The 15,205-nt window shown below is 34.4% G+C and overlaps 1 protein-coding gene across 1 annotated transcript in view; it reads right to left on the bottom strand.

The window, feature by feature from the left end:
• The window catches only part of IL1RAPL1 (interleukin 1 receptor accessory protein like 1), a gene marked incomplete at both ends in the record, with an annotated part of 1,089,212 nt that overhangs the window by 619,012 nt on the left and 454,995 nt on the right, over nucleotides 1-15,205 (bottom strand). Inside the window, one exon of the mRNA XM_080718753.1 lies at nucleotides 1,987-2,266. Within this exon, the coding sequence (XP_080574879.1) occupies nucleotides 1,987-2,266 (280 nt within the window). The remainder of the gene's footprint in view (nucleotides 1-1,986; nucleotides 2,267-15,205) is intronic.

Raw genomic sequence — 15,205 nt, 5'->3', positions numbered from 1 at the left:
ATTAAAATTAAGCCATGCTATTTCAAGTATTGTTTATAAAGATTTTCAGAACCACTTTCAAAATTGGAAAAGGTAGCTATGTAAAACAAACTTTATCTCAATTGGATATTGAATTTCAGAGGCAAATTTTTCTTTCTTTAGTTTTTCACTTCTTCTAGAATGCCAACTGATAGGCATTAACTTTACCATATTTATCTTTTGTTTTACCTTTTTTAAAAATGGTGACATATGAATATATTGCAAATGTAATAATTTTAGAAGCTGTTCAACTTTTCATTTATTCTTACAATAATAAATTTAAGGGTATTTTAATATAATTTATCAGATCACTAGTTCAGAGTATATATTTAACACATAAAAGAATGCCAATTCAGTCCTTTCAAAATTTAGATTATTAATATTATACACTATTTTTCCATCAACATATAATGTAATGACAAATTCAATTATGGACATTTGACTAAATTCTAATCTCACCAAAATGAATACACACATTTGCCTATCTTAAAGAATCAACTCCATACACACACACACACACACACACACACGAACAATAAGAAATAATGAATTTTAAAAGAAACATAGGAGATATAAAATTAAGATCAAGTTATGAGAATATGTGAACAATCACTACTTTAATTGTAATAATATGACAATAATTTATCATTGATGATGGTATCATCAGAAAATCTCCACTTCTATTAAGGGTTATGTTTGAACATAAAAAAATTGATAGATCCTAGCAGATACAACAAGTGTTGCCCAAGGAATGATATATCAGTTCACTTAAAAATCCACTAGTCATTTTTCTCAAGCATAAACCTTTATATTGTTATATTTTCTAATATTAATTTTATTTAAATGTTTTCAATGTCAGAAATATTTATTTTATTTAATTTTTATGTATCTCTGATTTATTTTAATGTCCTAACATGCCTGTACCCATAGCTCAGAGCAAAGGTAAACATTATAGGCAATGGTAAAGGGATAGTATAATTTTTTTTATGACAGAATAGTGTGAAATGTCAATCAGAACTTCAGAAGTAGAAATGGAATTTTTATTTGAGAAGTATACTAGATGATTTTAAGACTCTCCAAGTCAAGAATCAACTGCTTTACAATTTTCTGTAACTCTTTGAATATTCTAAAATACATAAAGCTAAATAAATAGATTTAAATACACACTCTATATGTATCTAGCTTTGCAATGTTCTAATAGTATAATGACATTCATGATCATTCATGCAGGCTATGATTCACAATCCATGAAGGGCTAAATGCTTAAACTGAAATTTTTAACTGCTAATGTGTTGCATGGATACTGTGTTAATGCATTATCATTAAACAAACTGCATATGCCTCTTCCTGGAGCTGACAAAGATGTGTAGATGTGTGATAAGTTTGCTTGGGGAAAATGGCAGAGTTTGTTATTAATTTTGTTATTGGCTCTGAGAGAGACAGAGCATTTTTGTATTGACCCAACAATTTTAGTTAACAAAATGATCTAGAACACAATCTTTGAATTTCCTAATGTGCCAATGCCACCTTCTTCCTGTGCACATACACACATTACTTAAATCATCTTTGCAGATGTGTGTGAATGAAATATATCTCTGCTCTATCTGACTGTGAAGGGCAATAACAAAATGTTACAACCCATTCAGCAATAAACTATGCATCCTTCCTGAAGTCTTTGCTTACATTTTATTTGTAACATTTTACCTCCCCTATAAATTTTATTTCATAGTCTTTAGTAATTTCTGGCAACAGAAGTAGATACCCAGATGGCATCTCTTTTCTCCATAAGCTAGAAATAATAACTCAATATAAATTCCAATCCTATCTTTTTATGATTTAGAGTCTAAATTTGGAAAGCAGCAATACGTGCAAATATTGAGACAATACCTTTAGTTGAAAGATGTAGCAGTGAATTTTAAGTATGCGACCAAAGCATGTGATTTAAAGAATGAAAGGATTTAAACATACCTGATTACACAGGCGTAAAGACCACTGTCCTGTAGCAATGTTGGTCGGAACCAAATGGAGTCTTCTTCTTTGCTCATTCTACTTCCATCAAAGGCTATTGGCTCTTCAAAGTCTCCAGGACCAGAGCTTTTGTACCACATCAAACTGAGTCCAGCACTTTGGGCAAGGGAGTAATTTGCTCTGATGTAGCCATAAAAGAGTGCACATTTTATTCGAACAGGCTCTCCCACCAAAACTTGGTATTTCTTGATATCGACAGACCAATCGGTACATCCATCAGCTATAGTAAGAAGAGAGAGAGATACATTGGAGAAAAAAAAGCAATCAGTTCATTTGTTCACCCACTTACCAAATATTTACTAATTGCCTACATAGAATTAGATTTGCTATAGGCACAGGAAACAACAATGAATGGAAGTCAGCAAGGCCCTGGCACTGAAAAGCAGTTTACCTTGCTAGCAAACAATGTATTATTTTATGCATGTAATACTGGAAATTAAACCCAAGGGTATTCTACCTATGCAATATACTCCCAGCCTTTTTTATTTTTTATTTTGAAATGGGGTCTTACTAAATTGCCAAGACTGGTCTTGAGTCTACGATCCTCCCATCTCAACTTCACAAGTACTAGGATTATGAGTGTATACCACTATACCACAATGCCCAGTAAACAGTGTGTTCTTTACTTAATTCGATCCTACTAAGTTTATTTTTAGTTTGGTTTTTTTTTTTTTTTTGTGGTACTGGGGTGGAACCCAGAGGCTTTCTACGAGGCTATACTCCCAGACCTATTTTCTATTATATTTGGAAACAGGGGCTCACTAAGTTGCTGAGAACCTCACTAAGTAGCTGAGGCTGGCTTTAAACCTGTACAATCCTCCTGTCTCAGCCTCCCAAGCGCTGGGATTGCAAGCGTGCGCCACCACGCCCAGCTCAGTATACTTGTTTTGATTTACTGTTTCTTAGTTCTAATAAACTCTTTCGCCTGTTCTCTGAAAATAGATCTGGGCCTTTAAAATATTTCCCCTTGCTAGCTGGTATTGAAGTTTTGTTGAAGACAGTATTGGAAGAAATGATTATGTTTCCTGGTTCCTGATGCTTGCCTGGCAGGCTCTTGCAGTATGTCAGGCTTCTCTATTACTTGGCTTTTGCAGTGAATAGCAGTCAGCATCTTTGAAATTTTTTTAGCAGAACATCAGGTGAGTTACCATCTTATGAACAGCTTTCTCAAGAACCTTAGAAGAAGTATTAACTTTTAGAGAGCTGACTTCCAACAAGTTACAGATAGCACATCAACTCAGTGATTTCTGCCATTCGATTAAACATGGCTAGGCATTTTCAGTAGGGCTTAAATCTCTGGGAATAACAGTGTGAGACTTTTCCTTGGTTTTTCATTTCATCCCAAGGAATAATGGCAGCCATTTCTCTATTATTTAGGGTTATTTTTTTATAAAATCAATGTTGGTGCTTCATGCATATGCTGAAAAACTACCCAATGTGATAGTATTTGGAGATGGAACCACTGAGAGGTAATTAGAATTAGATGAGGTCATGAGGCTGTGACCTCATGTACAGGCCCCTAGGGGTGACCTCAACCTCTTTTCTTGCAGATCGTGTGGACTCTGGGAGAAAGTAGTTTGCAAATGATGGGCACTTGGCTCGGGCGACACTCGGGTAGTGACCCCGAAGGCAGCTACTGGACCCAGAGTTCTGACCGCTCCTATGGGGTGTTCAGCCACTTTTCTCTATTCCCTTCTGGCAGATCGCATGGACTTTGAAGAAAGCAGCCTGCACCTGAAGGCAATTCGACTTGGGCTACTCTCAAGTATTGTCCTTGAAGGCAGCTGCTGGACCCAGAGTTCCAGCTCCTTTGGGGGTGTTCAGCCACCCTTCCCCCACTTCCCTGCTGCTTCCAATAAACCTTTTACTCCCCTTCCTGAGGTCTGCGGGGTGTCATTCTTCGCTCACCGTAGACAAGAACTCGCCGGGTTTCCTCTCAAGAAATCCCCGTTTCAATTGTACAGACCATTACTATTTAATCTTTTTTTCTTTCTTTCTGAACAAAATATCCTCCTGTAAGTCCTCTCAGAATGTTTGCTTTGATACTATCTTTCCCTGAGGGTAGGATTCCATGGAAATACTCTAGTTCAATACTCTTCTACAGCACATATTCCTTAGAGCCAGTAGGAGTTTATGGAGCCATAAAATTATGTTGGGGAGTAGGAGTAGGAGGCACCTTCTTTGTTCCTTTATTCCTTAATGCTACTACTTATAACATTCTAGGAGCTTAAGTGAAGACAGTGATAGAACTGAGAGTCAGAACTAACTCCTTTACTGAGAGCTCACACTAAAGTATCATTTTGGGAACAAAAGCTGCATGCTCTCGATAATGTCAATATATTCAAATGAGATTAGTGAAAGTATTTTTAATTAAGTCACTATTACTACATATGTAAGAGCTCAAAATATTTCCATGGTAACAAGCTTGAAGGTTGAATTCTAAAAAGAAAAATTTGACTCATCAATTTACATTTTAATATGAAAATATAAGACTTTGTTTACAAAATGATAAATGTTATTATTCGTAAGGTAAATAATTGAATATATATTTGTTAGAATAACTATAAAATAAGTCATCTGTGAAACTGTGGGGGTACTCCACCCTAATTTCTTTTACTAAGCTAATGTATTCTGTCTCCAGCTTATTTAAGTGTTGAATGCTAACAACTAGCAGTCATTTCCTCTTTAAAATTACTTTTGATTTACAAAAGCCCCTCTTTTGAGAAATTTACACCTTCTTATGTGTGACCCACTACCAATAACTGACAATATGGGTGTACAAAAGACTAGCTTCTCTGCCTCAAGCTGGAGAGCTTTGTGGTACAGTTTAAGCTCCAGGACTATTTATGGATCATGTTAAGCCTAGAGGTTACCCGACCATTTTCTCTTAAATCAGTTTTTTTTTTCTCTTTCCTGCCCTATATCCTTCCCCTCCTTTAGTTACTCATGTGTATCCAAAATCATTTTTTGGTCTTATCTCTGTAAAGGTGTCCTACCACATGAAAATGCAATGACACAGACATGCACATGGCTGTTTAGGATAGTGTTCCATGAATGAGACCTGTTTGAGAAATAAGTCAAAAATTAGGAAGGTAGCCATACAAAGAACAGGCAGACAGATTTTGATTTGGAAATAAACACAAAAGCTGAGTCACAGAAATAAGAAATAGCATACTTTTGTAAGAACTACAAATAGCTGTTGGTTATAGCAATAGCAAATCAAGAAATAAGAGGTAAAGAAGTGGCCGAAGAAAGGTCCATGAGCTTCTCTCATGAGATATAAAAAATGTTTGGCTCCACTGTGGCAGCAGTGGGGGAATATTGAGTTTAAATCAGGAAAAGGTAGAAGCTGTCTAATAGTTTCTGTTATGCTATGCTGGGCAGATTTTTAGGTAGAGGTATAAATTAGGACACTTTAGTCATAAAAGTGATACTATTAAAGATATGAAGTCAGACAATGATAACAGTGAAGAAACAAATATAATTTAGGAGGCAAAATTGTAAGGAGTAGGTGAGTGACTATCCAAACATCCAGAGAGGGACTAATGTCAATTTATTTTGCAATTCATGTCTTTTATCACAGAATGAAATATTATGTCCAGTCAACTAGAAAATCAACAATGCTATGTTTGTCAAGCAGTAATATCTGAAATGATTTTGTAATTTTTTTCATTTAAAAGTTTTAGACAATGGAAATGTTGAAATTTTAAAAAGTCTCCCATTCAAGTACTAACCAGGCTGACCCCATTAAGATGTATAAGTACAATGCATCAATACAAAACACACACACACACAAAGTCTCAGTAGACAGGCCTGTGTTTGTGTATATGTGTATTCTCTTTTACAATTGCACTGATAACAAATCAATGTCTGTCATAATCACATCATTTGGTATTAATTCTGGTGTGTGGGGAAATACCAAACTTAAGATATGATTGTAGCTAAGGAATGTAGAAAATACACATAAGCTATTACAGTGAACAAAATGCTAAGGTTTTATTTTGAAAAGGTGAATTTTAAGCCATGTATATATATATATATATATATATACATGTAACTTTGAATCACTTTGAATTTCATTATGATCTATAATTTACATTGAACCAATACAAAAATAAAAATAAAGATAAAAGGCACGTTCTACACTTTATCTGCACTCAATACCTCTCTTTCAAAATATGAACTGTACATCCAAAAGTTGGCATAATTAAAGTTGGCAACCTTCTTAGGGGAATGTAGGGATGCCATACAAATTATCAGCACAAACGACAACAAATCTCAACAAAAGAGAATTTGCATACAATATTAGGGTTAGCAAAGCACTTTTCTCCAAATTTTATGTTCTGAATCACATTCATCTGTGGTATAATATTTTCAGATTTTATCCTTTTTTCAGGGGGGGTTCTGGGAATGGAACGCAGGGGCATTCAACCTCCGAGCTACACCCTCTGCTCTATTTTTTTGTTTATTCTTTATTTTGAAACTGGGTCTCACTAAGTTGCAGAGGGCCTCACTAAGTAGCTAAAGCTGTCTGCGAACTGTGATCCTCAGGTCTCAACCTCCTGAATGCTGGGATTACAAGTGTGCGCCACCATGCCAGGATGTCAGATATTTATCTTTAAAAATATATGCAGTGTAGCAACTTTGGAAGAGTTCTTTCAACTATTTTGGAGAGATCTGTGTGGGCAAAAAAAAAATGATATCACTCAGGAATCTCTGCCAATTACCAGGAATCAATTTTTTAGAAATAATTTGTCTGATAAAGCCTGGAAGTTATCTATCAACCTCTCAAAATTCAGACAGGCACAGTAGCAAACACCTGTAATTCCAGTACGTGGGAGGCAAAACAGGAGGATCTCATATTAGAGGCCACCCTCAACATTTTAGAGAGATACTTTTTCAATAACAAAAAATTTAGGGGGTATCTCTCAGAGGTAGAATGCCTCTGGATTTAACCCCTGGTATCCCTACCCCACAAAAAATAGGTAATTTTCACATGGGTGCAGCAGAAAAAAACTATTATTACATTTCTTCTGAAGTATGGTTCCCTATTGCTTAAGGAGTACCTGGTTCTAAGAAAAATAAGATCGAGGTAGTATTGTTAGCCCTCCATCATATCTTTGTCTTCAAATCTAGTAGGTAGTACTAATCTGAATAAACCAAGACTTATATACTGCATAGTGTACACTTGGTGAAGATTTGTTTTAAAATATGTTTTCTAATAATATTAAGACAGAGAAATAATAGAATAAAAAATTAATAAGATTTTCCATAATCTATCTTTTTACTTATTCAGTTTACTTTCTCAGCTGAGATAATATATTCTATAAAATTTTGCATTATGAATTTTCTACTTAAAGCTTTGTAATAATTGTATAATATCACATAGACTTGTCTTGGTCTTCCTTGCATATACATCATTTATTTGTATTTTGTGCTACTTGGTATTGAACTCAGGTTCTGATACATGCTAAACATACACTCTACTCCTGAGCTATATTCTCAGTCGTTAAGTTTCTTTACAGTGATATAAGTATATGATTAATGGTTAAATTAATAAAAATTTCTTCCAAGGCAAAAGGAGTCTAGATGAGTATTCAGTTTTAAAAAGAAAAAGGCAGAGAACTAAATCCCTGGGTTCAAAAGGAGAGTCAAGAACATCAATTCAGTTCTCTAGTAATCTCTCTTCATACTCTTTTGGAGGTTGGAAGTTTATATATTTTTGTGCTCCTTGTACCAGTATTGGGAAGAGGCATCAAAATGTATTACTGTGCTGGTATTGGAAAACTGCTTTGATATTAATTTCCAAAATGTAAAATATAGTCAGAGCTCAGGCAGGGAGGGGACTGCAGCTATTACAATGCAGAGTTCCTCTCTGTCTTTGCCCTTTATTCTTAATGATCAACCTATATAGTAAGAGCCTTAGAGTCAACTGAAGCCTTTAGCCCTAAAACTACAATAGAGGCAAGCAGTGCATAGGAAAGGTAAACTTTGTGTGTGGCTTCAAAGCATCCTAGTGGATGAGCCCAATAGAGCCGAGGGCCAGGTAGATTCTTAACCCTTGCACTTAGTAAGTGCACTGTCCGGAGACAAAGAGGCACCACTGGCTAAGGAATAAGTAACTAGCCCATTGCCTTGGTAACGCTGATGAGAAAGATACTGATACAAAATCTATTTAAAGATTGGGGTCCCCAAAAGGGGCCGGAGTTCCATTTCCGGGCTCTCCAGCATGCGGGTCAGCATGCTGCTTTTTCTTTCTCTTCTCTATTTCTTACTACTCTATTTCCTAATTTTGTAATAAAGATTTGTTAAAGGTTCACCGAGCTGCCTGTTAGTTTTAATTTTTCTATCCAACAAACCTTAGTTGAATAAGAAAAAAAACCGCCACCATTTAAACCGTAACACTCCTGACGAGCAGGCATCTCCTTATAACTTAAAATAAATATTCACTGTGTATCTTCACTACAGGTTGGTTTCTTATAGTATATCTGAGGAAGAATCTGTTCTATTGCCTCCTGGCTTCTAGCAACAAATAGTGATCCTTGCTATTCTTGGCTTATGGATACATTAGTCAAGTTTCTGCCTCCATCTTTACACTCTTCCTGTGGATATATTTATGCTTCTCTCTTATTTTTTTTTCTTTTCCTTATTTTGTGGTACTAGAGATTGAATCCAGGGGCATTCTAGCACTGAGCTACACTCAAGCCCATTTTATATTTTGTTTTAGAAACAGAGTCTCACTAGGTTGTTGAGAATTTTGCTGTTTTGCTGAGGCTATCCTCAAACCTGTGATCCTCCTATTTTTGTCTCTCAAGTACTGGGATTACAGGTGTGTGCCACCACACTTGGCTCTCCCCTCTTTTTATAAGGATACTAGATTTAGAGATGACACTACTCCAGTAGGACCTCATCTTAACTTTGCTATTTACATCTGCGAAGACTCTATTACCCTGTAAGCTCACATTCTGAGGTTCTGGGAAACACATGAAGTTTTGGGAATATTACTTTATTACTTAAACCAGTACATATCTGAATCCAGAGTGTTAAGTGAATAGACTTTTCTACATAATTAAATAGGTTGATAAAGGTAAGAAAGACTCTGCATACTGATATAGAATAAAATATTTAATGAAATATTTTAATATAATTTAAGCAAAAATTTACTCTGGGATCTATGTGCGACTTACATTCATTACAATAATCATTATTTGTCATTCTTTTTGTGGACACAAAGATAGAATTAGGAAATGTATGTTATTTATTAATTTTGGGGGTACTGGGGGTGGAACCCAGGGGTACTCTACCTCTGGGCTATACCCCCAGCCCTATTTTTTATTCTTTATTTTGAAACAGGGTCTCACTGAGTTGCAGAGGGCCTCACTAAGCAGCTGAGGCTGTCCATGAACCCAGATTCTCTCGTCTCAGCCTCCCAAATGCTGGGATTACAAGCATGCACCACCAAGCCTGGCTGGGAAATGTATATTATGATACAATGGGATAGTAAATGAGTTCTAGACAAACCAGATTCAAGTTCCAACCACTTGAAGGTCAAGCAAGTCAAATAAACTCTAGGGTAGGCTTAATTTCTGCATTTTAAACAATCTGCCCTGTGGGGTTGTTCTGGAGTTGATAAAGGAAATTGTCCCAGTCCTTGAGCTTGTGTTTGTGCCTTCCGCATACCCTTAAGCATAGAGGAAATGAGGAATAAATGAGGAATGGCAGATAGGGAGTGATGAGAGATCCTTGTCCCAGAAGAAAGAATCAGAAAAACTACTCAGATAATTGGCCAGAATAGCAGCATGACAGTGAACTTGGACTATATTCAATTGTACTATCTGTACACAACAGACAGTCTAAGAGTTCTTCAATCACCATGGGCCAAGCTCCACAATAATGATAAAATCCTCAACTTACCCTGAAGGCCTGATTAAGCTCAACAATCACTTTTTCTTATGTAACTTTCTGGCTTTGCCTTTTTAAAGCCATATATCTGCCTTTGGCCTGGGTAATAATTTTCATAAGAGCGTGTGTTCCTCATATATTCCTCATACATATATATTTTCAAGAAAATCTTCAATAGAGTTACTTTCTCTCTGAACTATTTTTTGACAATTAAGCTCAAAGCATTGTCCTTATCTGTGGGATCATATTATCTCTGCCTTGTTTTTATTTAATTCAACTTAAAATCCACTACCTATGCACTGTTATTTTTCTGTTAGCTTTTTGAGTGACATAAAAAGGGCTTAAAACAATGCCTATAATTCAGTAAATGTTCTCTAAACATTCTCACATGAACAGGAGTAGAAAAAGCTCTATTATTTGGATAAACACAAGAAGATGTAGATTGGGCTACAAGAAAATCTGGTTTCTTATTTTTTTCTTACTGTGAACATAAAGCAATCAATAGAGCTATGTAATTCTTTAAGACATATAGTACATTCTTTAACAGTGAAACAATACTAAGTCACTTAAAAGGTTTTATGCATTCTTTCCATTACTTACTTATTTAAGACTCTATAATGGTTATAAATCTTTAGCAGTATGTATTATGTTCAATAATCTGTTTGTATGTATTTAACTTATCACTGAATGGGAACTTTCAGGACTGGAAATTTACCATGTCTCTCCATCTATTTACCTATTGATAGTCTATGTATCTAAATGTCATCTAGCCCTAATTAAATATCTATACTTATTTACTTATCTATACATATCTGCTTTATTACTCTCGAGGCAAACTGAGCAATCAGAAATGTTGAATAAATAAACATACAGTTAGGATGAGTATTAGAATGTGGATCTTGAATATCCACATATTCACCCATGAGTATTGTTCCTAGATATTTTTAAACTGCACTAATTTAAAAAATTAACAATATGTATTTTCTGTTCTAATATTTATAAAGCAATATAATCTTGAGTCAGAACGATTTTGTTACACAAACCTAAACATACTTTAAAATTCAATAAATCCTTGTCAATCTGTTAAATATAATGCACACTGTTTTATGTTCGTAAGAAATATTATTACTTTACTTATTTTGTGTACACCTTTACAAAAACCCTTTTTTAGAACTACAAAACTGATAAGGATATGTGGATGTACATAGGTCAAAAAGCATTTCTAGTTTCAGGCATTTATACCTTTGGGATACTTGTTAGATAGTGGATTAAATATCAACATGATGAGCAACAGACCAAACAAACACTGATCAAATTTAATCCCTTTCTCAATTTAGAGACGCCTCACAGGGAAAGGGCTGTTTGATGGCAGGACATTTGCCCTACAAATTGATCCTTTAAAGAGAGTAAAAGGGCTCAAGGCACAGATTTACTTTTATTTTATTTTTGCTTTAAAGCATTTAGCAGAAGAGAATTATATTTTTAAAGATTAAAAGTTATAAAAGGTCTTTAAATTTTATAACAATCCCAAATGGGCTATTGTTTGCAGCAGTGAATAGATAAAATAACCATGTATTAGAGTTAAAATCATATTTTAGTTTGAATCCACATAGATTATCGACCATCTACTACCTGCAATTCACTATTCTCAATAAAGATTACTGAAACCAGCATTGCATTTGAAGACATCATCTTTGTAGTAGTGACAAAAATGTTGACTGCCACATATAACAAAAAGAAGAAGGAGGAAATTTCAAGTATTGAGACAGCTTTGCTGGGGAAATACAGGTCAAGAGGTTAGTTTTGTCTCTCAACCCAAAATTGTCAATTTTAAATAATATAATGTGGTATGAATTATCACTGGAAAATAAAAATAAATTTAAGAAATATATAAAATTTAAATTTGTTTCAATTCCAAACTTGGTCATTTTGAAGAGAAAATTCTAAGTCCATGTGATATTCCAGTTAGGGCATTAAAAAGTAAAAATGCAAAATAGTGCAATAAGGAGGACTGGAGAGGATTGAAAATAAGGCCAGAAATGTGGGTTTAGAAAGAATCTTGACAAAAATTTCGAACATAGTTCTGTAGTCCCGTGGTTTCCACATTGTAGTACCAGAATCACCTAGAGAAAATGAAAAAAAAGAATTTTCGGTTTCTTCTCAGATTTAGAAGAATTTGGTTGGGACTTAATAATTTGCAATTGTAAAATATTTCCAGGTGATGCTATTGGTCTAGGGGTGACACTTTGAAGATTACTGCTCTAATTAATGTAGACAGTGGGAAATTTTGGCAAAGGAAGGGGTTTTGCTCTATATTTTAGAAGGATTGCTGTCATGGAAAGATCAAGAATGGATTGAATGTGGACAGTTGGGAGGAGAAATATCACTGAGGATGTTCTTTAAATAGGGGAGGTAAAGAATATAAGTGAAGGATGTGAATGGGGTATGTAGGAAAAATTTAGAGGCAAATTCCACAGGATTCAGAATGGTCCTAAAATCATATGTAGGAACAGAAGACCCAAAAGATGCAAAGCAATTTTGAGCAATAAGAACGATGTTGGAAGCATCACAATACCCAATTTCAAGTTATAACATAAAGTTATAGTAACAAAAACAGCATGGTATTGGCACAAAAAAATGACACACATAAATGGAAAAACTGAAGATACAAAAACATGTGCTCATATTTATGGCAAGTTGATTTTTGACAAAAGAGTAAAAATACATGTTCTGGAGAAAAAATATCCTTTTCAAAAATGGTGCTGTGGAAAATGGATATCCATATGTAGAATACTAAAATTAGATCCCTGTCTGTCACCCTGCAAAAAGGTCAATTCAAGAAGGATCAAAGAGCTAGAAATTAGAACAGAAACTTTGCAATTACTAGAAGAAACCATAGTACCAACTCTCTAACATAGACGCTGGTAGAGACTTTCTCAATAAGACTCTCAAAGGTTATGAAATGAATCAATGAAAACCAATAAATGGGATAGCACCAAATTTTAAAAAAAGCTTCTGTGCAGCAAAGGAAACAATCAAAGAGCCTTAAGAGAGAACCTACAGAATGGGAGAAAATCTTTATCAGCTATGCCTCTGAAAGAGGACTAATATCTAGAACATATAAAGGATTAAAGAAACTTAACACTAAAAAAACAATAAATAGTGAGAAATAGAACTGAATAGACATTTCTCAAAAGAAGGAATGCAATTGACCACTGAATATATGCAAACATGTTCGACGTAACTAGAAATCAGGGAAATGCAAAACAAAACTACACTAAGGTTTTTCTAACTTCAGTTAAAATGGCAAAAATCAAGAATACAAACAATAGCAAATGTTGATAAGGATGTTGAAAGACAGAAACTCTTACACATTGTTTACGGAATTGTACATTATTATAACTATTATGGAAATCAGTTTGGAGGTCTCTCAAAAAACTAGGAATGGAACCTTCATATGACCTAGCTATACCACTCCTTGGTATATTTCCTAAAGAAATAAAATCAAAATACTAGGGATTCATGCATATCTATGTTGATAGCAGATCTATGTTGATAGCAGTACATTTCACAGTAGTCAACTTATGGAATCAACCAAGATGTCTGCCAACAGATGAATGGAAAAAGAAAATGTGGTATATACAAATAATGAAATTTTACTCAGCCATAAAGAAGATCAAAATTTATGTAACTTGAAAGGAAAACAGGTGGAACTGGAGATAGTATGCTAAGTGAGATTAGCAGTCTCATAAATTCAAAGGTAGTATGTTTTCTTTCCTTTGTGGATACTAGAGGAAAAAAATAGGAAACATATAGGACTTTAAAAATGCAAAGATAGATAAGTAGAGTGGTTGAAACAAGTTAAGGGAGAAAGTTAGGGAAGGAAATAAAGATTACCAGGGAAGGAAATGGTTCAAATAATACTAATAATACTCTAACAATATGTAAAGAGAGTGTTACCAATTTCAGGAACTACTGTGGGAAGGGAGGAGGGGAAATGGGGCTAAATATGGAGGAAAATACTGTGTGCATGTATTTTGTTAACACAATGTATCTCTCTATGATGTATAATTGTAATACACCAATAAAATAAAGTAAAATAAAGACTTGAAAGAATGTAGAAAGAGTGGCTATCTATAAGTAAATCCAAACTAAAATTGTATAAAACAATAACAGTAGTTCTTCTAAATGGATTTAAAATATATGAAATATATAACACTATGCAAACAAATGAGGGAAATAAACAGAATGATATTGTTTTAAGAAAATTACAGTGATTCATGCTTTTGTTATTTTTGGATTTGCTTTCCCTTACCTTTGAGAGAATAGCTTCTGAGTTTGGGGTAAATGAAAGTAGATTTCAAAAGGGTAATAAATACTGGATACTTGATAATATCTTATCTACTAAATTCAAATAAAATTTAAGCTATTTTAGTATTATTTGACAATTTAAAAATCCTCAAGTGCTAGCCTAAGTGAGATTATCTTTATAATCTCTTTATGGATGCTGATTAAACTTATAATTGAAATAATCCTCTGACCCAAGAGTGTTACTTCATGATAATTTCTATTGCAGTTATTATTTACATAAAAGTTTATATTCTCATTGGGGGGAAGCTTGCTTCTTATGTGTTTTACTGATAAATACATTTCAAGAAGATTAAATAACATTTCTTTTTTGTTTTTTTCAGTACTGCGGATGGAATCCAGGGGCATTCTACCTCCGACCTACACCCCCAGCCCTACTTTTTATTCTTTATTTTGAAACAGGGTCTCACTGAGTTGCAAAGGGCCTCACTAAGTAGTAGCTGAGGCTGTCCGCAAACTGTGACCCTCTTGTCTCAGCCTCCCAAATGCTGGGATTACAAGCCTGTGCCACCATGCCTGGATTTCATATACCATTTCATAATTGATCTGGCTCAGTATCCCTTCTTTGGCTACTATACTAAAAAAAAAAAAAATAGCTGGGTTCCTTGATAGACTCCTCAAAGTTTAAGACCTCAGACCCTTAGTGTTGTATGGTAACCCTTTTCTTTAAAATGTTTCAGAAAGTAGCAAACATTAGAAATTTGGGGAGGAAATATGATTTCACAGTATTTAATCTCGGTTACCTCTGTAAGGAGACATTAATAAGACAAATTCTTATTTCAAAAATATTTATGGGCTGTTTGCTGTACACTAAGCCTATTCTCATGGTTCAAAGGCATTTGATAGTTTAACTGAATAGCTCATTAAATGGGTTTTTTTCTCTTCTTTT

This window comes from Muscardinus avellanarius (genome assembly GCF_963383645.1).
Source record: "Muscardinus avellanarius genome assembly, chromosome: X".
In the NCBI taxonomy this organism is placed as follows: domain Eukaryota; kingdom Metazoa; phylum Chordata; class Mammalia; order Rodentia; family Gliridae; genus Muscardinus; species Muscardinus avellanarius.
The sequence above is the reverse complement of the archived record's forward strand: the minus strand, read 5'-3'. Positions and strand labels throughout refer to the sequence as shown.